Source organism: Phacochoerus africanus, chromosome 6, assembly GCF_016906955.1.
Source record: "Phacochoerus africanus isolate WHEZ1 chromosome 6, ROS_Pafr_v1, whole genome shotgun sequence".
Classification (NCBI taxonomy): Eukaryota; Metazoa; Chordata; class Mammalia; order Artiodactyla; family Suidae; genus Phacochoerus; species Phacochoerus africanus.
In genome coordinates this window covers 82,899,511-82,927,261 of record NC_062549.1, presented here as the reverse complement: position 1 = coordinate 82,927,261, position 27,751 = coordinate 82,899,511, and the positions used below count along the sequence as shown (strand labels likewise).

At 41.6% G+C, this 27,751-nt stretch overlaps 1 protein-coding gene across 1 annotated transcript in view; it reads left to right on the top strand.

Annotated features, from left to right (window-relative positions):
- TBX19 (T-box transcription factor 19) overlaps positions 1–27,511 on the top strand; it is a 32,808-nt gene extending 5,297 nt beyond the window's left edge. Inside the window, exons 2-8 of the mRNA XM_047782974.1 lie at positions 6,661–6,925; positions 8,297–8,431; positions 10,381–10,442; positions 11,616–11,677; positions 20,012–20,203; positions 22,925–23,060; positions 26,303–27,511. Of these exons, the coding sequence (XP_047638930.1) occupies positions 6,661–6,925; positions 8,297–8,431; positions 10,381–10,442; positions 11,616–11,677; positions 20,012–20,203; positions 22,925–23,060; positions 26,303–26,588 (1,138 nt within the window). The 3' untranslated portion in view covers positions 26,589–27,511. The remainder of the gene's footprint in view (positions 1–6,660; positions 6,926–8,296; positions 8,432–10,380; positions 10,443–11,615; positions 11,678–20,011; positions 20,204–22,924; positions 23,061–26,302) is intronic.
- Positions 27,512–27,751: the final 240 nt, after the last annotated feature.

Genomic DNA, 27,751 nt, shown 5'->3' with positions numbered 1-27,751 from the left:
TCACACAAATGATTTTTGAACATTTTCATTATCCTCCAAGGAAACTCTGCACCCCTTAGCCATGACAACCATAACCTACTTTCTATCTCTACAGATTTGCCTACTTTGGGCATTTATTTTTGTGTGTGTGTTCAATGCAGAGTTTTATTATTATTATTGTTTAAAATTTTTTAAAAATTATTTTTATTTTTTTCATTATAGTTGGTTTCCAGTGTTCTGTCAATATTCTACTATACAGCAAAATGACCCAGTCACATATACATATATACATTCTTTTTCTCACATTATCCTCCATCATGCTCCATCACAAGAGGCTAGATATAGTTCCCTGTGCTATACAGCAGGATCTCATTGCTTATCCATTCCAAATGCAATAGTTTGCATCTATTCACCCCAGATTCCCAGTCCAGCCCACTCCCTCCCCTTCCCCCTTGGCAACCACAAGTCTAGTGTCCATGAGTTTTTTTCTTTTCTGTAAACAGGTTCATTTGTGCCATATATTAGTTTCCAGATATAAGTGACATCATATGGTATTTGTCTTTCTGACTTACTTCACTTAGTATGAGAGTATCTAGTTCCATCCATGCTGCTGCAAATGGCATTATTTTGTTTTTTTATGGCTGAGTAGTATACCATTGTGTATATATACCACATCTTCTTAATCCATTCATCTGTCGAAGCACATTTAGGTTGTTTACTACTTTGGACATTTCATATGAATGGAATCATACAATATGTGGTCCTTTATTGACAAATAATATTTCATTGTGTATCTCATTTTGTTTATTCGCTCATCAATGGACATGTGTTTTGTTTCCAGTTTTTGGTTGTAACGAATAATACTGGTATGAATGTCTATATACAATTATTGTTATTATTATTATTATTATTGTTTGTCTTTTGTCTTTTTAGGGCCGCACTTGTGACATATGGAGGTTCCCAGGCTAGGGGTCTAATCAGAGCTACAGCTGCCGATCTACACCACAGCCGCAGCAACGCCAGATCCGATCCACATCTGCGACCTACACCACAGCTCACGGCAACACCGGATCCCCAACCCACTGAGCGAGGCCAGGGATCGAACCCGCAACTTCATGGTTCCTAGTTGGATTCATTTCCTCTGAGCCATGACGGGAACTCCTATATACAATTATTTATGTAGATGTATGTTTTCCTTTCTCTTGCATATATACCTAGGAATGGATTTGCTGGGTCATCTAGTAACTCTGTATTTTAACTTATTGAAGAACTGCAAGACTTTTTCCCAAAGTGGCTGGACATTTTATATTTCCACCAACAATGTATGAGGGTTCCAATGTCCCCACATTCTCACCTACACTTGCTATTGTCTACCTTTTAAATTATAGCCATCCTAATGAGGGTGCCATGGTATTGAACTGTAGTTTTGATTTGTATTTCCCTGATGGCTAATGATGTTGAGCATCCTTTCATACTATCATAGTTTCTTTAGAACATCAGGTAGAACTCCCAAATGTAGCTTGACAGAAGAAAAGCCATTACACGTTTTCTATCTTAGAGTGCTACATTCTTGGTGAGACCTAGCATGATACAGTTGTGAGAGAGATGAGGGCACTCTAACCTATTAGCAGCAGAAATGAAAATTTGAATTTTTGCTTTGTTTTGTCTCAGCCAAACCAGCCTTTTCTTTTTCAATAGTTCTCAACAGTTCAGGCTTATTTGGACCTGGGGGCCTTTTTACTTGCTATTCCTTTCACGTGAAGGTACATTTACATCACTTATTTCTGACATTCACTCATTTCTTGTCATTATTTAGGTCTTTGTTTAAACATCACCCTTGGATTTACCTAAGGTCTGTCTAGAGTACCACCTTACCGTTTAATCTCCCTTTGTGGCTTCACCAATTTAACTCCTGCATGGCTCTCTTGCAATCTAAAATTATCTTATACATTATAAAAATACATATTTATATTTTTGTTGCCTGATTTCTCTGTTAGAATGTAGGCATCATGAAGGAGTTCCTGTTGTGGTGCAAGGGTATCGGTGGCATCTCTGGAGTGCTGGGCCACAGGTTCAATCCCTGGCCTGGCACAGTGGGTTAAGGATCCAGAGTTTAGATATGATTCCTGTACCATGGGGCAGCCAAAAAAAGAAAAAAAGAAAAAAAGAGGAGTGTAAGCATCATGAATAAGACACTGAGTTTGGGATTTTTTTTTGGCCATTGAATTCCCATCTAGAAATTTTCTGGCATAGAGCAGTCACCCAAAAATAATTTGTTAAATGAGTAAACAAATCTTTAATTAGGTATTAAGAGTTAGGAAAACACTGAGGGATGCTTTTCCTTTCATTGTGGCCCAACCATATTTACCTTCTAGAGGAAACCAAAATGAGAAGAGAGAGAGGGAAAGGTATAGTGAATGTAATAAAAGAGAAGCAGAGGGGGCAGAGGGGCATGAACTTGTGCTTTCCAAGCCCCAGTCTCCTCTCCTGTAAAATGGGCGTAATAGCATTTACCTCTTTGGGATGAAGTAAGACTTAAATGAGATAAACTAGGGGCTAAGTAGAATTCGGTATATGTTAACTAGGAGCATTTGGAAAACTGTCTTGCATTAAATCATCTTGTGAATCTTAAGTCAGAATTCTATGAAACTTAACATTTCACATTAAGATAACAACCATTTGAGTAGTTATGTCATTGTTCTGGCAGTTTAGTATATGAGGAAGGTTTGCTATGTGAGGGTTTTTTTTTTCCGCCCGTGCCCTCAACCTGTGGAAGTTAGTTGCTGGGCCAGGGATTGAACCTGGGCTGTAGTTGCCACTTGTGCGCCAGCTATAGCAATACTGGATCCTTAACCCACTGTGCCACAGGGGAACATCCTTGAGCTTTCTTTCTTTTTTTTTTTTTTTCACCTTTACATGTGCTACATACTCTTGAGAAAACTCTCTATACTTTTAAACTTTTGTGTTTGAAATGACAGTTACACACATTTTGCTCCTGTGTTCTATTTAAAAAAAAAATGTATTTCAGAAAATGCAGTGGACCAGAAATCAGACCATCTGTGTACCTCATACAAATAAGCCAGACTCTTGGCTGAAAAATGACCCTATCTGACCTCTAAAAGCTTTTCTGAATGCCTACTTTAATAATTCTTTGCGAGTGGCATTTGTACTTTCAGGGGGTCTCTGTTTTCTCCACATGGCCAATAAGATTAAAAATAGTCGAAAACATTAAAGTATACTATAAAAGGGAGTCATTTAGTCTGATATAAAGAGAAAGGATAAAAATACTTCTCTTGAAGAAAGGACAAAAGAATATGTAGCTGGCAGAATTTAGATGACATAAGCAGCCTCCCTAGGGGAGAATTGTCATTTTTGTTGACATAAAAGTATAATCATGTCATGGAAGGTAGGAAGGGGAGTGATGACAGAAGCAATGCAACACTCAGGCAAGACCTGGATTTGGAATGCATCATGTGAGGCACTTTTTCCCTTAGAAATTTCACTTGATTCATGTACTTGTTCTAGCCTCCTGTTTAAATTAATTTTCTCAGCGTTCCTGTTGTGGCTCAGTGGTAATGAACCTGACTAGTTTCCACGAGGACATGGGTTCAATCCCTGGTCCCTCTCAGTGGGACACCCCCAAATTAATTTTCTCTCCTTAAGCACAACAGAGGGAAGAGAAAAACTGTTCTAGTTAAGGAATGGAGGAAACCATCAGGATTAGTCATTTCCCACAGATAATCCCCAAGTCTAGGATCTCTGTGCAAATGATAGTGATTTAGCTGAAGAATTAAAAACTGAGGTGGTATAAAAGATTCACTTACTCTTTTTTGAGAAACAATTTATGAAATATCAGATTCACCCTTTGTAAGTGTACAATCAGCAGTGTTTTTTTTTTTTTTTTAAGAGTATTCACAAAGTTGTGCAAAAATTACTGCTTTCCAATTCTAGGACATTTTTGTCACCTCCAAAATAAACCCCATGGCCTTTAGTGGTCACTCTACAGCACTCTACCTGAGCCTTCTTATTTCCAGAGAGAAAAGCAGGGGGCAGTAGATTCTGCCAGCCAGGCAGGAGGGAGGCTGAGTTGATGTCTGTTGTGCTTTCAACTTCCAAAGTCACTGCCCCAAGGTAAGATTTTAGAACAGAAGTGGAGCTGGGCCCGCTGAAGGGATTGGATACAGTGACAATGCAGCCAACACTTGCACTTAGAGGTGCCAGGCATTAGAATAATTACTTTGTATGATTTAACTCATTGAAAACAACTTTATGCGGCTGGGTGAAAGGATGATGAAATTGATGTTTGGTGAATTTAAGCAGGATCAGTTTAAGCCATAATTCAGGAGCTAAAAGCAAACTGAACCAGAACTTACACTTGAAATCATTCTTCTGTATGACCTCTCAAATGTACTTCTGTTGCATGCTTGCTAAATGCCATGCAGGGGTACGAACCTTGGTCAGTGCGATGGTAAAATCCCCCAGGCCCTTTGCATTCTGCCTTGAGATTAGAAGTGGTCTGTAAGGTAGGTATTTAGAAAAAAGGGGGTGCTGAAAACAGATCCCCATTATGCATCCATGACTGGAGGATTAAGTTGGAAGAAAACCCAGAGAAGGAGTTGGAAAGGAAGTATCAGTGAGGTCGGGTGAGCCAAGAGAAAAAAAAGTCCTCTCTATTCAGGGAGCTCAGGGACCCCCCCCCCCCCCATGGTTTAAAGTGGGGAGACTGGGGAGCCTGGAAAGCTCAAGTCCATCTCTAGATCCATCTGTGTCATCCATCATTTTCTGGTCACTTTCTTCACTTTCTATATGTAGTAATTCCCATTGTACCTCACCTTAAAGCCATGCACCTCTGGACACAGGAGGATGCTCTTGGGGGCCCTCCAGTTCCTTGCCCATGCCTGTTCTTCCTTGAACACTCCCAGTCTTGGCATCCTTGGATTGCGGTGGGCACATTCCAGTTTCCTCCTTTCATTCTCCTAGTCCACATAGAAGCACCAATCCTTCGAGTGACTCCCTGCTGCTCCCTTGCCTATCTCCTTACTTATTGCCTTAAAAGCTAAAGATACTCTAGGGCAGTACATTTGAAGCTTGCATGTTCCAACATCTCACCTGGGATTTGGTAAAAGCACAGATTCTGATTGAGTAGGTGTGGCGTGAGGCCTGAGGAGCTGCATATCTAATAAATTACTACCTGATACCCATGCTGCTGATTCATGGGCCACTCTATGTAGGTTGCTAGTAAATTGTTCTCAGCCTGGGGATCCAGATCTTAACAGACATATTGACAAATAAGGCAACCTCTGGGCAATTGGATGGTGGCGTGTGTGGAAACTGGGTTTTTTTTTTTTTTTGGATCTTTTTGCTATTTCTTGGGTCGCTCCCACGGCATATGGAGATTCCCAGGCTAGGGGTTGAATCGGAGCTGTAGCCACTGGCCTACGCCAGAGCCACAGCAACGCGGGATCCGAGCCGCGTCTGCGACCTACACCACAGCTCACGGCAACGCTGGATCGTTAACCCACTGAGCAAGGGCAAGGATCGAACCCACAACCTCATGGTTCCTAGTCGGATTCGTTAACCACTGCGCCACGACGGGAACTCCAGAAACTGGGTTTTTTGAGGAGATTGAGCAATTTAGAATGTTCAGTGAAGGAAAAATAAACTAAAGTGAATCAGAAGCCAGATGAGATAGCTTCTTCAAAGATTTGTAAGAGTAACCTTGCCAGTGTTGTTCTAGAGGGTAGGAGAAGGACCAACTAATCAGAACGATGTGTCTAGAGGTGAGTTTCTTGAGTGCAAATTAGCACAAAATGCTCTATTCGAAGATGGTTCTACTGTTACATAAATGCAGAGTGCGCACGATTCCTCAGCTCCTTCTCAAAGGCTCATGGTGCACACTGCTGTATTAAAGCCTCTGACAAGTCCTGCAGAAAAGGAGCTAGTCTAAATTTGTATAGTCAAGGATGCTGCTTTTCACTTGACCATGAAACCATGTCTTCCCTATTATTGCTATTACTATTATTCAGAACTGGTGTTCTTTGCCAGAAGGTGAAGGGCTGCTTTATGGCATTAATGTGAAACTCTGACATATACTGGGAGGAAATGTTTGGAGAAAGCTCTCTCTGAGAATGTGGCGTCTGACTATAGACCTTAAGCTTCAGGGGAAACTTCATTCTAGTCAAATGACTGAATCAGTGGTTTTCAGACTTTTTTTGGAGGTTCCCAGGCTAGGAGTCTAATTGGAGCTACAGCTGCCAGCCTACACCACAGCCACAGCAACATCAGATCTGAGCCACATCTGCGACCTACACCACAGCTCACAGCAATGCCGGATTCTTAACCCACTGATGGAGGCCAGGGATCGAACCCACAACCTCATGGCTCCTAGTCGGATTTGTTTCTGCTGCGCCATGATGGGAGCTCCGATTTTCAGACTTTTTAATGGAGCACAACTTCTTAAAGTAAAATCTCAATATAAAATACATTTAAAAAGAGGCTCAGTTGGACTTGGGGCCGCCAGCCTGCTCCTTTTTTATCTGGCCTGCCTCAGGGCATTTTCTGCACCCTTAAAGGCCTTGCATGGAAGGTCCTTTCCCCATAGAGAGATGGCTGGACAAGGGGGGAGGTGTCCCTAACACTCTAACATCCTTCCTGTGGCTCAGTTTCTGCCTTTTCTTTTAGACGGATGTTCCCTGTCCTCAAGATTAGTGTTACGGGGCTGGACCCCAATGCCATGTATTCCCTCCTGCTGGACTTTGTCCCGACGGACAGTCACCGCTGGAAGTACGTCAATGGGGAATGGGTGCCCGCGGGCAAGCCAGAGGTTTCCAGCCACAGCTGTGTCTACATCCACCCAGACTCTCCCAACTTCGGTGCCCACTGGATGAAGGCTCCCATCTCCTTCAGCAAAGTGAAGCTGACCAACAAGCTCAATGGAGGTGGGCAGGTACGATGGGTCCAAGAAAGAAATATCAAGGGTGCATTTAGGTAATTAAGGGGTCCTCACCGGCCTCTTCGCTCACGGAAGCCAATTATTCCCCAGAGTCCAAATGTGAACAGGAATAAACAGCTCTTAATTGGTGCTTTCAGTTTTTAATGGACTTCCTGATGTTAAAAGAGAGTGAGAGAGTGCAGTAGTTTACTTAATCATCAGGGGCCTTTCAGAGTTTTGTCTTGTGTGTGGTGCTTTTTACCCAGCCCCGGAGGAGGGGAGGAGGGAGAGGTTTGTGGTACCAGGGTTTTGTTATTCCCTCTCCGCGCCCCCCACTTTTTTTTTTTTTTGGTGTAAGTGGCATGTTGGCAGTAGACAACTACCTTAATAAAAAAGCAGCTCCTAAATGAAATAATTGCTCCCTCCACTTGGGCATTATGATAATTATCAATAGAATACTGAATCAGCTTTGGGTTTTCAGAAAAAAAAAAAATCCAAACAAACCTTAAATAAGAAAGGTTTTATTTAAGGTCTCCAATTAGAGTAAACAAGATTTTGAGGCTTTTTACTCTTTTGTTTTCTCTGCTAGGATTGCAAATACTAGTGTACTGTGTAAGGCTGTTATTTCCTTTACAAATGAAGACTGTTTGGGGGGATTAGAGACACAGCTGGGAGGAAGAGGTCTTGTTCCCCAGATTTGCCTTTGGTCAGCCTTTTAGCCCTCAGACTTTTTACCCCTTCTCTGATCTCTGGGCTTAGCCACCGGGGATGCAGGAGTTCTTGTTTCAGGAATGGAAAGTCATCCACTCAAGTCTTTGCAGTATTCAGAAAGTTCAATTCTTTGTTAAAAGAAGAAATTGACAAGTAAACTATTATTCCCTCCCAGATTTTACAACAGACTTTCAGTAAACCTTCGATCACACAGAGTGGATTTTATGTCATCATCATGTATAAGAGATCCTTACTCTGTAGGTAATGCAGGTCTTGTCAGTATTTTGAGATATAAGGATTCCTCGTGGGAAGAAAAGCAATATGTTGTAATAGATCAAAACCCACATTGTTGTGCTGAAAATAGGGAGAGAGAAAAAAGGAAGCCAGGATTTGGGCAAAAAACGGAGCACTCATTAGACCAACTTCTCCCTGGCAACCTTCCCATCGCCCTGGAATAAGCGGCTCCAAAATTACACACTTCCTGGGTGCTTCTGAAAAATCTCCACCAGTCATTTCTCAGAGAGGTGGTGGCAGCTCAGGTGACTGGGGATTCGACCTGTGTGGCCCTAACTGGGGTGGATGCTGAGCTCGGAACTAACCAAAGTGCTGGGTCAACTATCGCCTGTGTTGCCCAGGCTTTGCATGTCGTCTCTTTCTCTTCTTTCACCTCAACAGATAATGTTGAATTCTCTGCATAAATATGAACCCCAAGTTCACATAGTGCGTGTTGGAGGTGCCCATCGAATGGTGATGAACTGCTCCTTCCCCGAAACCCAGTTCATAGCTGTGACTGCTTATCAGAACGAGGAGGTGAGTGAATGTGTGTGTGTGTGTGTGTGTGTGTTTATAAATGTTACCTGGGAGAGTGTGTGGGACCGGGTGCTGATGCTTTTATTGCCATGACCAGGCTTGGATGAAAGGTGGGCTTTCCAGGACTCAGATATACTGAGATACACTTGGCAGAGATGAAGTTAAACAGGAGGAGGGCTCTTTCCACAGGCCCACTGGTGCTCCTTCTCCTGTTGCCAGTAAGGCGTGGTTGTGCTCTGTAATACAATCAGCAGAAACCGGGAGTCTTTGTGTCCAGGCCCTTGGCTACATAGAGCTGGGTGTTTTTCCTGCTCTGAAGGAAGTCCGTAGGAATTGATCCAGTCATGCACCCTCTTTGGGTTTGTGTTATGCTTATTGTTAGCTTTCTCTGGGCACACTTAGATCTTTTCTTGCCCAACTCAAGCACTCTGGTGGTTTGAGCTGAGGAGCCAGAATCTGGCCTCTGTGAACTATGTGGGAGTGGGGCTTTTTGGTCCATTCACATACGTTGGGTGTTCCCAGACCTGCTAGTTACCAGGGTACCTGGTGTTTTGGATTCTTTTTTGATTAAACCTTAAAAAAAATTTAAAAGGTAATACATGGGTTTTGCTTGTTTGTTGGGGACTGCCCCACAGCATATGGAGTTCCTGGACCAGGGACCAGATCTGAGTTGCAGTTGTGACCTATGCTGCAGCTGTAGCAACACTGGATCTTTTAACCCACTGCTCTGGGGTGGGAATTGAACTTCTGTCCTGGTGCTGCAGAGATGCTGCTGATCCCATTGTGCCATAGCGGGAACTCCAAGACATGTTTATTTAAAAAAACAGTCACATGATAAATAGTACAGAAGTATGTACGGTGAAATGAAAAATAAAAGGTTAAAATGTACACTTTCCTTCCTGCTTTTTGAATCCTATTTCCTAGAAACATTACAAATAATAGCTTAGAGTGTTTTTCCCATGCACATTCTGTGCATTTATAAATATATGACAATATGTGGGAGTTCCCGTAGTGGCTCAGTGGTTAATGAATCTGACTAGGAACCATGAGGTTGTGGATTCGATCCCTGGCCTTGCTCAGTGGATTAAGGATCTGGCATTGCCCCAGGGGAACCAAACTCAGGAAAGTCTAATCTCAGAGCCTCCCTCTTCTGACAACGTATCACTGCCAATTCAATATTGAGGCACCCTCACAGGATAGTGGGCACAGGAGTGGGTGAGGGAGCCAAAATCTTCCTTTATTGAGCAAATATTTGTTGAGTATTTACACATGCTGGATGTTATTCTACCTGGTGGTAATTCTGCACTGTCCTCAAGGCACTTATACCCCAGTGCATAGAGACAAAAACAAAATGCGTGTATGTGTGTGTGTGTGTATAAAATATATGAGTGTCAGATGGCTCTGAAGAAAAACGAAGCAGACTAAGGCCAAGGGCGATAAAGAGTGACAGTGGTTGGAGGTGATTGTTTTTTGTGTTAACATGGCCCAAACGGCAAGTGATTATTTAAGAGTTAGGGAGTTGATGCTAGTTTGTGCTCTAGAGTCTAGGGGCAGGATCCTTCCTGTATACTTTCCTCTGTGTCCCGGTGACTAGAAAAGAAACCAATACACGGTAGGTGTTCAATTGTTGAAAAAAAGGAATGAATGAATGAATGAATGATAGAATGAATGCTAGGCTTGGCACAGCAGGCCTTGTTCATTTCTAATGTTTTGACCGTTCTTTGCTCACTTTATACTGCATTCGCCCTTTCCACCATATGTAAAAATAAAATGTTTCTTTCTGGACAGTGTAATAGTGATTTAATGCAGAAGTAAGACAGGAAACAGGGAGAGGGAGAAAAAAAGAGAATTATTCTGATTTTATAGAAATTCACAGGTGAAGATAAAGTGTTTTGTCTGCCCATGCATGTTCTACTTTCACTAACCCCTCTTGTCTTTGTAAACGCAAGATAACTGCTCTCAAAATCAAGTACAACCCTTTTGCCAAAGCCTTCTTGGATGCCAAGGAAAGGTGAGTAGAGAAATTTCAGTAAAACCTTATGATTTCTGCCAATGTGAAATTTATAATCATCTTGCAAAGAACCCACTAGTAGGTAGCACTTACATTTCCTTTGATAGAAAAATATTTTCAACATTCGATTCAATGTCTAACAAAATCAGCCAAATATATCAAACTCATAATTACCTGTTCTTTATAAGAGTGGCCCAGGAGAACCTTGAACTGGCAATGTTTTATCCTTAAAAGAACAACCACACGTAAAAAATAGGTAATTAAAAATTTTAATAATTCACTCTGTCCTTCCCACAATTATCTCTGAGTAGTATGTTTCAATAAGTTTTTTTAAAAGCTAGATTTCACCTAGGAAAGGTGAGTAATTCATATGAGCAACTTATAAAGATGAAAGGCTCATCTCTTTTAGGCCTGAGAGAAGTCAGAGACTTCTGGGGATGTGACTGATTAGCTTTGAAGTGTTCAGATTTTATTGTGTGTGTTTCAAATCTTTACAATAACTCCTACAACGGTCTAAGTTTGCCTTTTCATCTTAAAGCTCGAGATGAATGAACAGATATCTTCAATGACATGCTGCAGGGTTCTGTCCTGTCAATAGTTGATTTAATTTTGATGATGTAGAAGATATAGCTTTCTCAGATAAGACAAGTGGCATAATAAAAAAATTTAGGACTTTGAGTGAGAGATTCTAGCTTCAGTCCTAGCTTTTCCACTTCCTGGCTGTCTGATTTTGCATAGGTCAGGCTACCTTTCTAGGACCCACTTTTTAAATCTTCAAAATGGGCACAGTAATATTCTCTCACAGGATCATTGGTCGAATTAGCATATCACAGATGTGATTGTGGTCCTGAAGTCTTATCTCAGCTGTTGCTACTGTTGCTTGAATTGTGTTCAGTGGAACACTGAGCACAAACTAGGAAGATCCAGCTAAACAGGGTTAGCTATAAATAAGGTATATTGGAGTGACTGTAAAACTGCAATTCAGAGAACAATTGCACAAGTAGATAAAGTAGGAGAGGGAGAAAGGGGGAAAGATGATAGCTTTCAGTAAAAAAGGAGTTTGATTTTCTGATTCTAAGAAACGTGTTGTTCTCCAGAGAAAATCTCGGGTGTCCTGTATGTTGGGCTTGTGTCATAAGCTGGACAGCCATGTGCACTTTTGTTCTCTTTCAGGAACCACCTCAAAGATGTGCCGGAAGCTATCTCTGAGAGCCAGCACGTGGCTTACTCTCACTGTGAGTTGGGTGAACACTGGGTGGGAGGCACCTGGCGCTACCCTAGGAGCATATTCACCACACTCAGACTTTTCACTTGTGACTGCTTCTGGCTTGTCCCAAATCCTCTATCAGGGAGTTCCCTTGTGGTGCAGCTGGTTAAGAATCCAGTGTTGTCACTGCAGTGGCTCTGGTCACTGCTGCGGCACAGGTGTGATCCTTGGCCCTAGAACTTTCATGTGCTGCAGGCTCGGCCAAAAAACACAAAAAAAGACCCAATATGCATTTTCCTCCACTCAAAACAAGTACATGCCCTTGCAAGAATTCCAGAGAGAACCAGTATTCCTGGGGGGCCTAAACACATTCTAGGCAGGAGAAAAGAATGGAAATAGTGAATTTCTTAAACTTGTTTGAGGAGAAAGCGCTCACAAAAGTGCATTCTGTGTGTATCTCCTACGCTTACCCTCCACTCCTGTCTCTCTGTTCTGGATTTCCCCTGATCTTAGCACTCACTAATATTTGAGTTGGTCACCATTGGAACACCTCAGGCAGGCTGTAGCTTTGCCTATGAGGAAGCTTCTGCGTTTGTTGACTGGAAAGCTGCAGGGAGAGTCATAGTAGTACACCTGGATGCTGCAGGTAGGTTGGATGGTCCTGACAGGGTACCACTCTCTCTATGACTCAGATCAGAGGGGAGGCCCCATGGTGGAGCAAGTCCTCTAAAGCTGCAACAGTAACTCAGGGCCAGTGGTATCAGAGTGTCTGGATTATAGTGGTTTGCTAGGATTCCTTCTGCAGTTTTCTAGCTATGGAATTCTTTACTCCTTCCTTACCCTGAACCTCATCCATCTTTCATCCCAGAAACAGCAGTAAAGCCACATAAAGAGAAGCAGCTCTCAGAAAAGCACTTTAAAAAACTTTTCTCAGTTTTGTTTTTTGGTCGAGTTACCATCTGTCACCTACAAAGTTATTACAATATTATCGACTATATATTCCCCATGCTGTACATTTCATCCCCTTGACTCATTTGTGACTGGAAATTTGTAACCCTTAATCTCTCTAACCTATTTATTTCCTCCCCAACTTCCCTCTTCTCTGGCAACCACCTGTTTGTTCTCTGTATCTATGATTGCGTTCTGCTTTGTTCGGTTTGTTTATTTGTTTTGTTTTCTAAATTCCAAGTAAAAGTGAAACCATATGGTATTTATCTTTCTCTATTTGACTTATTTCCCTTCGCATAACACCTTCTAGGTCGATCCATGTTGTTGGAAATGGCAAGATTTAATTTTTTTAGTGGTTGAGTAATATTCCATTGTGAATACATACCACATCTTCTTTATTCATTCATCTATCAATGGACACCTAGGTTGCTTCCATATCTTGGCAATTGTAAATGATGCTGCAGTGAACATAGGGGTGCATATATCTTTTCCAATTAGTGTTTTTCTTTTCCTTGGAAAACTATTAAGAAGTGGAGTTGCTGAACTGTACAGAAATTCTATTGTTAATGTTTTGGGGAAAGTCCATACTGTTTTTCATAGTGGTTGTATCAATTTACATTCCTGCCAACAGTGCATGAGAGTTCCATCTTCCCCACATCCTTACCAACACTTGTTATGTGTTGTATTTTTGATAATAGCCATTCTGACAGGCGTGAGGTAATGACATTGTAGTTTTGATTCGCATTAATCTGATGATTTATGGTGTTGAACATCTTTTCATATGTCTGTGGGCCATCTGTATGTCTTTGGAAAAATGTTTCGTCAGGTTCTCTGCTCATTTTTAAATTGGGTTGTCTATTTTTTTTCCATGTTGAGCTGTATGAGTTCTTTTGGATGTTAACCAGTTAGATCATTTGCAGATGTCTTTTCCCTTTCAGTAGGTGGACTTTTCAAATTTTTTTTTTCTTTTTTTAGGCCATACCTGTGGCACATGGAAGTTCCCATGCCAGGGAGCAAAACCATACCACAGCAGTGACCTGAGCTGCTGCATTGACAGTGCCAGATCCTAAACTCACTGTGCCACAAGAGACCTGGACTTTTTGTTTTGTTGATGGTTTCCTTCACAATGCAAATCTTTTTAGTTTGATATAATCCCATTTGATTATTTTAACTTTTGTTTCTCATTCCTGAGGAGATAAGTCCAAAAAAAAAAAATATTGCTGAGACCAATGTCTAAGAATATACTGCCCATGTTTGTTTTCTTCCCTAGGAGTTTTATGGTTTCAGGTCTTACATTTAAGTCTTTAATCCACTGAGTTTATTTTTATAAACGTTGTGAAAAAGTAGTCCAGGAGTACCCGTGGTGGTGCAATGGTTAATGAATCCGACTAGGAACCATGAGGTTGCGGGTTCGATCCCTGGCCTTGCTCAGTGGGTTAAGGGTCTGGCGTTGCCGTGAGCTGTGGTGTAGGTCGCAGATGCGGCTCGGATCCCGCGTTACTGTGGCTCTGGCGTAGGCCGGTGGCTATGGCTCCGATTATTCGACCCCTAGCCTGGGAACCTCCATATGCCGCGGGAGCGGCCCAAGAAATGGCAAAAAGACAAAAAAAAAAAAAAAAAAGAGAGAGAGAGAGTAGTCCAGTTTGGTTCTTTTGCAGGTATCTGTCTAGTTTTCCCAGCACCATTGAAGAGACTATCTTTCCCCCATTGAATATTCTTTGTCATGGATTAGTTGATCATAGAAGTGTGGGTTTATTTCTGTCTTATTGATCTATGTGTCTGTTTTTGTGCTAATAGTATGCTATTTTGATTTCTTGTGCTTTTCAGTGTAGCTAAAATAAGGGAGCATGATGCCACCAGCTTTGTCCTGCTTTTTAAAGATTGCTTTCGGAGTTCCCGTTGTGGCGCAGTGGTTAACGAATCCGACTAGGAACCATGAGGTTGCGGGTTCGGTCCCTGCCCTTGCTCAGTGGGTTAACGATCCGGCGATCCGACGTTGCCGTAAGCTGTGGTGTAGGTTGCAGACGCTGCTCGGATCCCGAGTTGCTGTGGCTCTGGCGTAGGCCGGTGGCTACAGCTCCGATTCAACCCCTAGCCTGGGAACCTCCATATGCCGCAGGAGCGGCCCAAGAAATAGCAACAACAACAAAAAAGACAAAAGAAAAAAAAAAAGATTGTTTTCGCTATTTGGGGTCTTTTATATGTCCATACATATTTTAGAATTATTTCTTTTAGTTCTGTGAAAAAATGTCTTTAATATTTTGATAGAGATTGCATTGAATCTGTAGGTTGCCTTGAGTAATGTGGTCATTATAACAATATTAATTATTCCAATCTATGAGCATGGTATATCTTTCCATTTTTTGTGTGTGTGCTGTCTTCAATTTATTTCATTGGTGTCAGTTTTCTGAGTACAGATCTTTTACTTCCCTGGTTATATATATTCCTAGGTATTTTATTATTTTTTCTTTTATAATTATTATTATTGAAGTATAGTACTTTTATAATATTGTGTTACTTTCAGGTATGCAGCACCATGATTCAGTTAAACATATATTCTTTTTCACATTCTTTCCCCTTATAGGTTATTACAAAATATTGAATATAGTTCCTTTCATTATACAGTAGGTCCTTGTTGGTTATCTATAGCAGTGTATATATGTTAATTCCAACCTCCTAATTTATCCCTCCCTCCACCCCCTTTTCTTCCTTGGTAACCATACGTTTGTTTTCTATGTCTTTGAGTCTCTTTCTGTTTTGGAAAAAAGTTCATTTGTGTCTTTTTTTTTTTTTTTTTAAGATTCCACATATAAGTGATATCTTATGATGTTCATCTTTGTCTGACTTACTTCACTTAATATGATAATCTCTAGGTCCATCCATGTTGTCATGTAAATGGCATTATTTCATTCTTTTTCATGGCTGAGTAACATTCCTGTGTGTGTGTGTGTGTGTGTGTGTGTACATGTGTGTGTACACCACATCTTTATTCATTCATTTGTTGATGGGCATTTAGGTTACTTCCATGTCTTGGCTGTTATAAATAGTGCTATAGTGAACACTGGAGTGCAAGTATCTTTCAAATTACAGCTTTCTGCAGGTATATGCCAGGAGTGGGATTGCAGGATTACCTGGTAGCTCTATTTTTAGTTTTTTGAGGAACCTCTATACTGTTCTCCATAGTGACTGCACCAATTTACATTCCTACCAACAGTGTAGGAGGGTTCCCTTTTTTCCATACTCTTCCCAGTGTTTGTTATTTGTAGACCTTTTATCAATGGCCAATCTGACTGGTGTGAGATGATACCTTACTGTAGTTTTGATTTGCATTTCTCTAATAATTAGTGATGAGCATTTTTTTTTCATGTGTCACGAGAACTTGTTAGTTTCTGCTTTGTTTTATGTTTTTTGGATAATGGCTATCTTAATAGTATTAGGTGATATCTTGTTTTAATTTGCATTTCCCTGATGAATAGTGATGTGCATCTTTTCATATGCTTACTTGTCATTTGTATATTTTTGGAGAAATGTCTATTCAAGTTTTTGCTCATTTTAATTGGGGTTTTTGTAGGAGTTCTTTGTGTATTGTAGATACTAATCCTTTATCAGTTATATGGTTTGCAAATATTTTCTTCCATCATAGAGTTTTTCTTTTCAATCTGTTGTTTCTTTTGCTCTACAGAAGTTGTAAAGTTTGATGTAGATCCCCATTTGTCTATTTTTGCTTTTGTTGTCTGTGCTTTTGATGTTGTATCCAAAAAATTATAGGATCTTGACAAATCCAGTTTTATGAAGTTTTCACCCTGTGTTTTCTTCTAGGAGTTTTATATTTTCAGGTCATATTTGTATTTAATTTATTTAAAAAATTTTTTATGTGGTGTAATATAAAAGTCCAACTTCTTTAATATGTGGATATCCAGTTTCCCCAATGCCATTTGCTGAAGAGACTATTCTTTTTTGTTTGTTTGTTTGTTTGTTTTTTCATAGCCGTACCTGTAGCATATGGAGCTTCCCAGGCTAGGGATCAAATCAGAGCTGTAGCCGCCAGCCTACATCAGAGCCACAGCAACATGGGATCTGAGCCGTCTCTGTGACGTACACCAGAGCTCATGGCAATGCCAGATCCTTAACCCACTGAGCAAGGCCAGGGATCAAACCTGCAACCTCATGGTTCCTAGTTGGATTTGTTAACCACTGAGCCATGACGGGAACTCCATGAAGAGACTGTTCTTTTCTCATCATGTAGTCTTGGCACCCTCCTTGAAGATTATTTGACCACATAGGTGGGGTTTATTTCTAGGCTCTCTATTCTTCCATCAGTCTATACGTCTTTATGCCAGTACCATACTATTGAGATTATTGTAGCTTTGGAATGTGTTTTGAAATCAGGAAATGTGAGGCTTCCAACTTTGTTCTTCTATCTAAGGATTGCTTTGGCTATTTGGAAGTTTTTAGAGTCTATATGAATTTTAGTATTGCTTTTTTATTTCTAACAAAAATGCCATTGGGATTTTGATAGGGATTGCAGTGAATCTGTATATTGCTTTGGGTATTATGAACATTTTAATAATATTAAATCTTTTAATCTACGAACATAGGATGTCTTTCCATTTGTGTCTTTAATTTCTTTTATCAATGTTTTGAAGTTTTCAGTGTGTAAGTCTTTCGTCTTCTTGATAGAGTTTATTCCTAAGTAATTTATTTATTTATTTAGATGCTATTATAAATGGAATTGTTTCCTTAGTTTATTTTTGGATTGTTCACTCTTACTGTATATAAATGCAACTGATTTTTGTGTACTGATTTTCTATGCTGCAACTTTGCTGAATTTGTTTATTAGTTCCAACAGTTTTTTTGGTGGAATTAGGGTTCTCTACATATAAGGTTGTGTCATCTGCAAACAAGATAATTTTATTTCTTCCTTTTCAATTTGGATGGCTTTTCTTTCTTTTTCTCTTTTTCCTAATTGCTTTGGCTGGGACTTCCATTACTATGTTGAATAGAAGTGGTAAAAGTGGATATTCTTGTTTTGTTTGTAATCTTAGAAGAAAAGCTTTCAGTTTTTTTCACTATTGAGTATGATGTTGGCTGTGAGCTTGTCACATATGGCCTTTTTTAAAATTTTATTTTATTTTTTATTGTTTTTAAAATTATAGTTGACTTACACTGTTTCATCAAGTTCTGTTGTACAACAAAGTGACCCAGTCACACACATTTCCCTGTGCTGTACAGTAGGATCCCACTGCCCATCCATTACAAATATAACAGTTTGCATTCCCAAACACCCAAAATTTCCATCCCTCCCACTCCTTCCCATCCCCCACCTAGGAACCCCAAGTCTGCTCTTCTTGGCCATGCTCTGTTCCTGTTTATTGTTTGTTTGTTTATTATTTTTAGATAGGATCATCTCTTCCATATTTCAGATTACACAGATAAGTGATATCTTATGGTATTTGTCTTTTTCTTTCTGGCTTAATTCACCTAGTATGAGAGTCTCTAGCACCATCCACGTTGCTGCAAATGGCATTAGTTTGTCTTCTTTATGGCTGAGTAATATTCCATTGTATATATGTACCACATCTTCTTAATCCATTTATCTGTCGATGGACATTTAGGTTGTTTCCATGTCTTAGCTATTGTGAATAGTGCTGCTATATGTATCTTTTTCAATTAATGGGAGAATGGTAATTACAGACCAATTACAGACCAATATCACTGATGAACATAGATGCAAAAATCCTCAACGAAATACTAGCAAACCAAATCCAATTATATATTAAAAGGATCATGCACCATAATTAAGATCTCTCCAGAGAGTGGGGATAGAGGGAACCTACCTCAAAATAATAAAAAACATATATGAAAAACCCACAGCTAACATCATTCTCACTGGTGAAAAATTGAAAACATTCCCACTATTATTCAACATAGTTTTGGAAGTTCTAGCCACAGCAATTAGAGAAGAAAAAGAAATAAAAGGAATCCAAATTGGAAAAGAAGAAGCAAAACTATCATTGTTTGCAGATAATATGATACTATACTTAGAAAACCCTAAAGACAGCACCAAAAAAACTGTTAGAACTCATCAATGAATTTGGCAAATTTGCCAGCTGCAAAATTAATACACAGAAATAAATCACATTTCTATATACTATTAATGAAAGACCAGAAAGGGAAATCAGAGAAACCATCCTATTTACAATCACATCAAAATGAATAAAATATCTAGGAATAAACCTACCTGAAGAGACAAAAGACCTATACTCTGAAAACTATAAAATGCTGATGAAAGAAATCAAAGACAACACAAACAGATGGAAAGATATACCATGCTCTTGGATTGGAAGAATCGTATTATCAAAACGATTATACTACCCAAGGCCATCTACAGATTCAGTGAAATTGCTATTAAATTACCAAAGGCATTCTTCACAGAACTAGAACATATGGCCTTTATTATATTGAGGCAATTTCCTTATATTCCTTATTTGTTGAATCATAATAGAATGTATATAAAATCATATTGGAGCATTAAATTTTTCATACATTTTTCTTCATCAAATGAGATGGTCATTCACAAACACATTTCTCTGAGATGTTTTCCAGCTTTCCAAAATTGTTTGCAAGGTTTTTTTTCATCAAGGTGTGCATGACAGTTCCCTCTCTATTGCTTTCAGAATCCTCTTTGTGGGGTGGCAATGGGAGGCATCATGTCTCCTCTTGCTTGGAGTGAGAACTGAAGACACCTTTCCACTGGGTAGAAACAGAGGCCTTCACTTTTCCTGGGTAACCAAATTAAACATTCCCTAGTAATGTAGATCAGTGAGTTATATATACATCTAACACCCCCTTCTTTGATTTTTCATTTAATCCGATTAAATCAGAAGCAGCTTAACTTTTGCATTGCTATTAACTTACACATTCAAATAATATTTTACATAGCTGTGATTCCAATATTTCTTTCTTTCTCTTTCTTTCTTCCTTTTTTTCTTTCTTTCTTTTTCTGGCTGCACCCATGGCATATGAGAGTTCCTGGGCCAGGGACAGAATACGAACTGCAGCTGTGACCTATGCCACAGTTGCAGCAATGTCAGATCCTTAACCCACTGTGCTGGGCCAGGGATCGAAAAGGTACCTCCACAGAGAAAAGCCAGATTGTTAAGCCACTGCACCACAGTGGTAACTCCTGGTTCCAGTATTTTTAAAGAGGTTTTCTAAACTGACAGGGGACTGTTGTCCATCTCCAAGGAAGCCAACTTTGCTGCTAACATGGAGGGGGCGTGGCAGTGAAGGTGATAGTGTCTAACTCCACACAGGCCAATATGTGTCGTTCACACAAAAACATAGCTATGCAAAGTGGCTGGTGTGGAAGTTCACAGGAATCTGTCTCTGTGTCTTCCATTTTCTCTTTTAGTGGGAGGCTGGATCTTATCTAATTCGGATGGGATGTGCACAGCAGGAAATGCCAATTACCAGTATGCTACTCCTTTGCCTCTGTCTGCTCCCCACACCCACCACGGCTGTGAGCACTATCCTGGCCTCCGAGGACACCACCGCCAGGCTCCCTATCCTTCTGCCTACATGCATAGAAACCATTCTCCCTCAGGTGTGTGATTCTGCTAATTAAACTCTTGAGGGTGTGGGAGTGGGTGATGGTGAGAAATGGATAAACAGCTTGTAAAAAGAAGTATCTGAAGACAGAATCCCTTTCATCTAATATAAGTAATATTATTGTATATTAATATTGTAATGTTTTGTTAATTTTATATACTAATAGTTCATTATATGGTTACAACCTTATTAATGTTTTATAATTATTTGAAATAATTACAAAAACTAAGAGACAGTCTCTATTTCTTTTTTTTTTTTTTGTCTTTTTAGGGCCGCTCCTGACACATATGGGTGTTCTCAGGCTAGGGGTTGAATCGGAGCTGTAGCTGCCAGCCTACACCACAGCTCATGGCTATGCTGGATCCTTAAGCTACTAAGCGAGGCCAGGGATTGAATCCCTGTCCTTGTGAATGCCAGTTGGGTTTGTTACCATTGAGCCATGGTGGGAACTCCCGGTGTCTGTTTCTAATGGGTGTGAAAGGACTCCTCCCAGGGTACTGGTGTACTGAGCAGTTTCAGCTGCATCTCTAAAAGCTAAGTCATGGGGCTCTGAGACCCTCTGCTCACTGCCTTCATGTGGTTCTTTTCTACAGTTGTTGTGCATGGCTCAGGCCAGGGAATACCCATCCCAGTTTTGGAAAGCTATTGGAAAGGTCTCTGGGACACTGGATCACTCCACATCCAGGTGGAGGCATGCAAACCCAACCTTGATAATTTTTGCAGTCTGGTTATTTTTGAAGTCGACACCATTGTTTGTGTACTTTCTTTCTCATTGACTGCTTCCTTGTCTACCTTGGCCTTGTGTAAGCCCAGACCTTGCCCAATAATTAGATTTGAATGGAGGAAGGGAGATATGAAATCAAGGGTTGATTTCTCATTGAGTTATTCATGCAACAAATACTTAAGGAGGATTGACTATATGCCAGGTTTTGTCCATGAACAAAATAGATTAATACTCTCCCCTGGTGGAGATTCTAATCTCATAAGGGGAGACTGACACTAAATGAAACAAATTAGTAAAATTCATGTCATGGGAGACAGAGGAGCGTGTTAAGATTGCAGCTTCAGGAAAAAAAAAAAAAGGAGTTCTCGTGGCTCAGTGGGTTAAGAACCCGACTGGTATCCATGAGTATGTGTGTTCGATCCCTGGCCTCGCTCAGTGGGTTAAGGATCCAGCTTTGCCACAAGCTCCGGCATAGGTCATATCCCTCATTGCTGTGGCTGTGGCGTAGGCCAGCAGCTGCAGCTCCAATTCAACCCCTAGCCTGGGAACTTACATATGCCCCAGGTGTAGCCTTAAAAAGAAAAAAAAAAAAAAAGATTCCAACCTCAGAGACACCCTGAGCTCAGTACCTGCAGAGAACTTTGCTGGTCACCACCTACCTGTCCCTGTGCCCCATCACCTGCCACTCCTAGCAACCATGACAGGTGCTGCCAGGAAGGGAGAAAATGTAGCTTAATGATTTCAGAAACTGAGCAGTGTTCTTTTCTACTTCTTGGTTCTTTCCCATGGTTAGCACACAAAACACGTCTTCTGAGCATCTGTTGTGCACTAGGCATTCTTTTAGGCAGAGGGATAGGAAGGTGATTAAGGTATAGTTTCTTCTCTGGAGAAGCCCAAGACTACACAAACACATACATAATTCATCCTAATACAATAGAGTGAGAGCTCTAATGTGATCCTTGGACCTGTAGCAGCAACTGGGAACTTGTTAGAAATGTAGACTCTCAGGTTCTCCTTCTGAAAGAGTCTGCAGTATAACAAGATCCCCAGGTGATTCTTATGCACATTAAAGTTTGAGAAAGTCTATAAAACACAAAAGCCAAGGTGCCATATGAATGAAGGAAAAAGAGCGGCTAGGTCTACCCGGAGGGCTTAACATTTGTTTAAGTTGAGATTTGAAAAATGAATAGATAAGGACAGAGGTGGGAGGGGGCAAGGGTGAAAGATGGATGATGTGGGACACCAGCAGAGGTGAGGGCCATTTTGGGTGAGACAGCAGTATGGGCAAAGACACAGAAGGAGGAGAGAGCCTGGGTTGTCTGGGGAATGGTTTAGGAACAGAGCATAGAGGGAGCAGGGAGGGGTCGGGGATGCAAGAGCTGAGAAAGTTGCAAGTGGTAGATCATGAAAAGGAGTGACTGGGCCAGGGATATACAGCATCTTCTTCCTCTCTCTCCTCTTTCCCCTCCTTCTTCCCTTCCTTCCTTTCCTTCATTTCTATTATATATAACACTATTTATGCAAATGGAGATTCAAAGACATAGAAGACACTATTCTTGAGATGTTTAAATTTCCTTGGGGTTGCTGAGAAAAATAGCTCCTGGTCCTTGGAAATCTCCTCTGGGACACTGATGGCCCTTGGACTTATCTTGAGGAGATGATGACATGGCCCATTTTAAAGGAGAAGTGACTGTGGGGACATGAGTTAGATTTGTGTCATAAAGGGCAAGTCATCTCACCCCTCTGAGCCTCATCTATTAAACGGAGATGAGAAGATATGAAGATTAAAAAATGAATAGTATGTGACATATGGTTGACATTCAATAAGTCCAAGTTCCTTTCTCTTTTCTGTTTCCTTCATAAAGTACTCACAAACTGTTGGCATGTGTAGCACAGGCCCTGGTTCTATTTTGACCTAGTATAATGTTGTTGGTCACCATCTTTACATGTTTTCTATGCTCCATCAATTGAACTGTTGTTATTTCCCCCAAGTGAATTTGATAGAAAGCTCCAGCAATAATCTGCAAGTTTTCTCTGGAGCTGACAGCTGGACTTCCTTATCCTCCACACCCCACGCCAGCATCCTGTCTGTACCCCATACCAGCGGACCAATCAATCCAGGGCCTAGGTAAGACCAAAACCAGCAACTCACTCATTGGTCTTGGGGCTTTACTTTAGCATTGGGGACTCCAGTTCATTCTTTTTTCTGGGGTGGCTTGGTCTAAGCCATCATCCTGACTTCTAAGCCACTAGGAAGTCAAAGTAATGCCAGGGTCAAGATGTCACTCCTGGAGAAAGGGTGGTGGGAAAGTATCTTCTCCATTACATACTCTTTCCTTTGAAGCTTTGGACTTTTATTATTTTATTTTATTTAAAAACATTTTTTTGGTATTTTATTTTTAAAAGGGAAAAGATATCATGGTCTGGAATCATTTGTCTTGAACCAGTGAGAGATACTGTGAACTGTGATGACAGCAGATAGATGCTGAATACAGGGCAACTGAAGGGAAAAAGTACAAATATGCACTGAAAATTCAAGACCCTTGACTCCCTTTCCTCACAAAATGCTCATTCTAACAAGGGGACAGATTTTGAGTGCTCTGGCTTCAGTCCAGTCATTAGGGCTATGTGTAGCTTGTAGGACCTCTGGCATAACTCTCACACCAGAGATCTGCATTCAGTTCTGGCTTGTGAAATCAATGTGGTGGAGCCAAAAAGGAAGGGGCCTGGAACCTGATGAACGTGGGCTTGATCTCCAGTTCTACGTCTTAATGACTTTGTGACTTTGGGCAATTTCCTCACTGAGCTTCAATTTTCTTATCTATAACATGGAAATAATATGAGGTATTCTGTAGAGTTAGGGTGAGCACTAAAGTTAGAAAAAGCACTAAAATGTTTTATGAGTAGAAACATTTATAATTTTTTTTTCCTTTTCTAGGGCAGCTCCCACGGCATATGGAGGTTCCCAGGCTGCGGGTCTAATTGGAGCTGTACCTGCCGGCCTATGCCAGAGCCACTGCAATATGGGATCTGAGCCGCGTCTGCAACCTACACCACAGCTCACAGCAACGCCAGATTCTTAACCCACTAAGCAAGGCCAGGGATCGAACCTGCAACCTCATGGTTCCTAGTCAGATTTGTTAACCACTGCACCATGACAGGAACTCCTTTTTTTTTTCATTTTCCATTTATAATTTTTAAGTGGTAACATACATGTGAACTGTTCATCATAGATATGCAGAATTTTGTGATGGTCGAAAAAATTCAAAATTAAAAGATGTCCCATCTTATGTTTGGCGGGTCTATAAAAAGTTAGGAAAACATAAAGCTTTGATCCACAGCAGGGCTTCTCCCACTTTAATGTGGATTAGAATCACCTGGGATATTGTGAAGCTTCACAGTCTGATTAATGGGTCTGGGATGGGGCTTGAGATTCATTTTTTTCCCTTCTTTTTACAGCAGTACCTGTGGCATATGGAAGTTCCCAGGCTAGGGGCTGAATCAGAGCTGCAGCTGCAGGCCTACTCTACAGCCACTGCAACACTGGGTCCAAGCCACATCTATGATCTATGCTATAGCTTACAGCAACACCAGATCCTTAACTCACCGATTGAGGCCAGGGATTGAACTGCATCCTCATAGACACTATGTCAGGTTCTTAACCCACTGAGCCACAATGGGAACTCTGAGATTCTGATTCCAGGTATTGCTGATGTTGCTGTAAACTATGATCTTGATAATTTTGATGCTAAAGTTGCTGTGGCCTCAGAGGGTCTAGTGCTATTCCATGCAACAGCCAGCAGCTGCCTCTGGCTCCAGGGCCCTTGAAATGAAACTGGTCCAAACTAAGATGTGCTGAAAATGCAACACACAGACAGAATTTTGAAGACTGACTACACACACACACACACAAAAAAAAAAAAAAATTAAGAATTTTTTAATATTGAGTGCATGTTGAAATGATAATATTTAGAATATTTTCAGTTAACATCAAATATTATCAACAATAATACTGCATGCCAGATTAATTAAATCAGAATCTCAGGGGGTAGAGCCCAGGTGTCAGTATTTTTTAAAAACTCACTGAGTCCAATGCACAGTCAAGTTTGTGAACCAGTGCTGTAAAATAAGTCCAAAACATGGTCCGGCTCCCCAGCCTTTCTATCAGGGACTATAGCTGACAGGTAGAAACCTGGAATGGAAGAATTAGTTATTAGCACCATCATTTACTATGTGCTATGTGTTAGGCATCACATACTCATTTTCTTATTTAATCCTCATAAAAATATCTTTAAGTTTATATCTAATTATCTCACGAGAATATTTTATTTTGTTTTAGGACCGCGGGTGCAGCATATGGAAGTTCCCAGGCTAGGGGTCAAATTGGAGCTGCAGCTGCCAGCCTATACTACAGCCATAGAAATGCCAGGTTCGAGCTGTGTCTTTGACCTACACCACAGCTCACAACAATACCAGACCCTTAACCCACTGAACGGGGCCAGGGATCGAACCTGAATCCTCATGGATACTAGTCACCTTTGTTTCTGCTGAGCCGCAATGGGAACTCCTATCACTTGAGATCTTGAAGGTGGGGAAACTGAGGTTCGTATATTAAATAATTTGATCAAAGTCATGGAGCTAAAAAGTGGCAGAACTAGTATTCAAACCTAGGTTTTCTGACACCAATGTGTCCTGGTTATTAGGCTGCATTGCCTCTCTTTGCCCTTGAGAGATCTTACAGTTCATACTGCCCAAATGTTCACCTTTCACCACCCTGCCCATTTACACAGGTGGCAAGGGAATCCTGGAGAAAGAAAATGCTGTTCAAAAACTGAGCAACTTGGGAGTTCTTGTCACGGCGCAGTGGTTAACGAATCCGACTAGGAACCAGGAGGTTGCGGGTTCGAACTCTGTCCTTGCTCAGTGGGTTAATGATCCGGCGTTGCCCTGAGCTTTGGTGTAGGTCGCAGACGCGACTCGGATCCCGTGTTGCTGTGGCCCTGACATAGGCTGGCAGGTACAGCTCCAATTAGACCCCTAGCCTGGGAACCTCCCATATGCCGCGGGAGCAGCCCAAGAAATGGCAAAAAGATAAAAAAAACCCAAAAAACTGATCAACTTGCCAGTGGCAGGGCCAGCATCAAAATGCAGGTCGTAGGACAACCAGTTTTATTCTATGTTCATGAATACCTATGCTTATTCTGCTGCTCTGTAGAAACAGGGCCAATCTGTGTCAGAGCTAGAAATGAAGTCGTGGCCAGATGCTGTCTTCCTGGACTGGTGCCCCTCCAGCACTGGGTTTGTGCTTGTGGGTGGTAATCCTATCTTGGACTGTCATCAAGCATTGTCTCTCTCTCTGTGTCTCTGCAGCCCCTACCCGTGCCTGTGGACCATCAGCAACAGCGGCGGGGGCCCCGCCGGGTCGGGCCCCGAGGTGCACACCAGCTCCCCGGGAGCCTTTCTTCTGGGAAACCCAGCTGTTACTTCACCCCTCTCCACCCAGGCACCCACTTCGGCTGGTGTGGAGGTTCTGGGGGAGCCCTCACTGACCAGCATTGCTGTGTCCACCTGGACCGCAGTGGCCTCGCATCCCTTCTCGGGCTGGGGCAGCCCCGGTGGGTGTGGGCGCCATTCTCCCTCCTCATTGGATAGTTAAACAGGAGCCCAGGGAAGGTGTTGGCAGAGAACCTTCTATGTGTAGAGATCTTAGAGATCCCACCTACTGATACCAGTGAATCAGGCTCCAGGATCTAGCCAACCAGTGAGCAGGATTATACCAGAAGTACACTGGGAGATGGTTTAGTTTGGATGATGCTAATTTTGTCACCTGCATCTCTCCACCATTTTCTTTTTGTGCTCTCATTTTCTCTGCACCTTATCCATGCCATGCTTAGGCAACAAAAGTTTACTGAGAACCTTCCTTGTGCCCTGCCCCTTTCTCTTCAAATGGTTCTAGAAAGCTGCCCTTCCTGTTCTGTGGAGGTGATGCAAAGCTGTTAAGTGAGCTCTAAATTGACCTAGCCTAAGGCCACCGCTTTGTAGCTTTGGGCAGCCCTAGAAAGTCTGTCTGTCTGGAGATCTTCAGCTCTGAGACTAAGAGAGGGTGCAAGTTCAAAGAGGAAAGTTAAGCAATAGAGCTAATCACAGAGTACAGCATTGAGAACTGAGGAAAGGAGATCATGTCACTCCCTTGCTCAGAAACCTTCCATGGCTCACCATTGCCTGCAGAATGACACTTAACTGAGGTCCTCTACCATCTGGCCTCAGACCACTTATTCAGCTTCAGCCTCCCCCCCCAGCCTTCCCACCTCCCAGGGACAAGCCAAAGCACCAATCCCTGCATCAAGTGCTGATCTGCTCAGGCACATTTGACCTGGCTCCCTGCTCCCCCATTGGTTTTGCCTTTGTTATAGAGAACTCACCTCATTCTGCCTTCTATTTTGATTACCTGTGTGTGTGTGTCTCTCTCTCCCACTAGACTGTGAGCCCCTTGAGGGTGAGGCCCAGCCTTCTTGTCTTGGTTCCCCCCCCAGCACCTCGTTCTATGCCTTGCCTATAGTAGGTGCCCAATAAACACTGGCTGAGTCAAATGGGTGCAAAGTGATGTTTTAGAAGGATAGCCGAGGAGCTCTTGGGGAGGCAGAGCTCAGAGGCACATGGCTTGGACAGGGCAGTGGGTCCAAGTGGGAGCCTAGGGATGTGCTGAGTGTTACATCTGGGGTACAGCCCCTTCTCAGTGACTGATGATGTAAGGAGATGGTGTGTAGTAGAGTGGTGGTCCCCAAACACTGGTCCTTGGATAACCTGCACCAGGGTCAC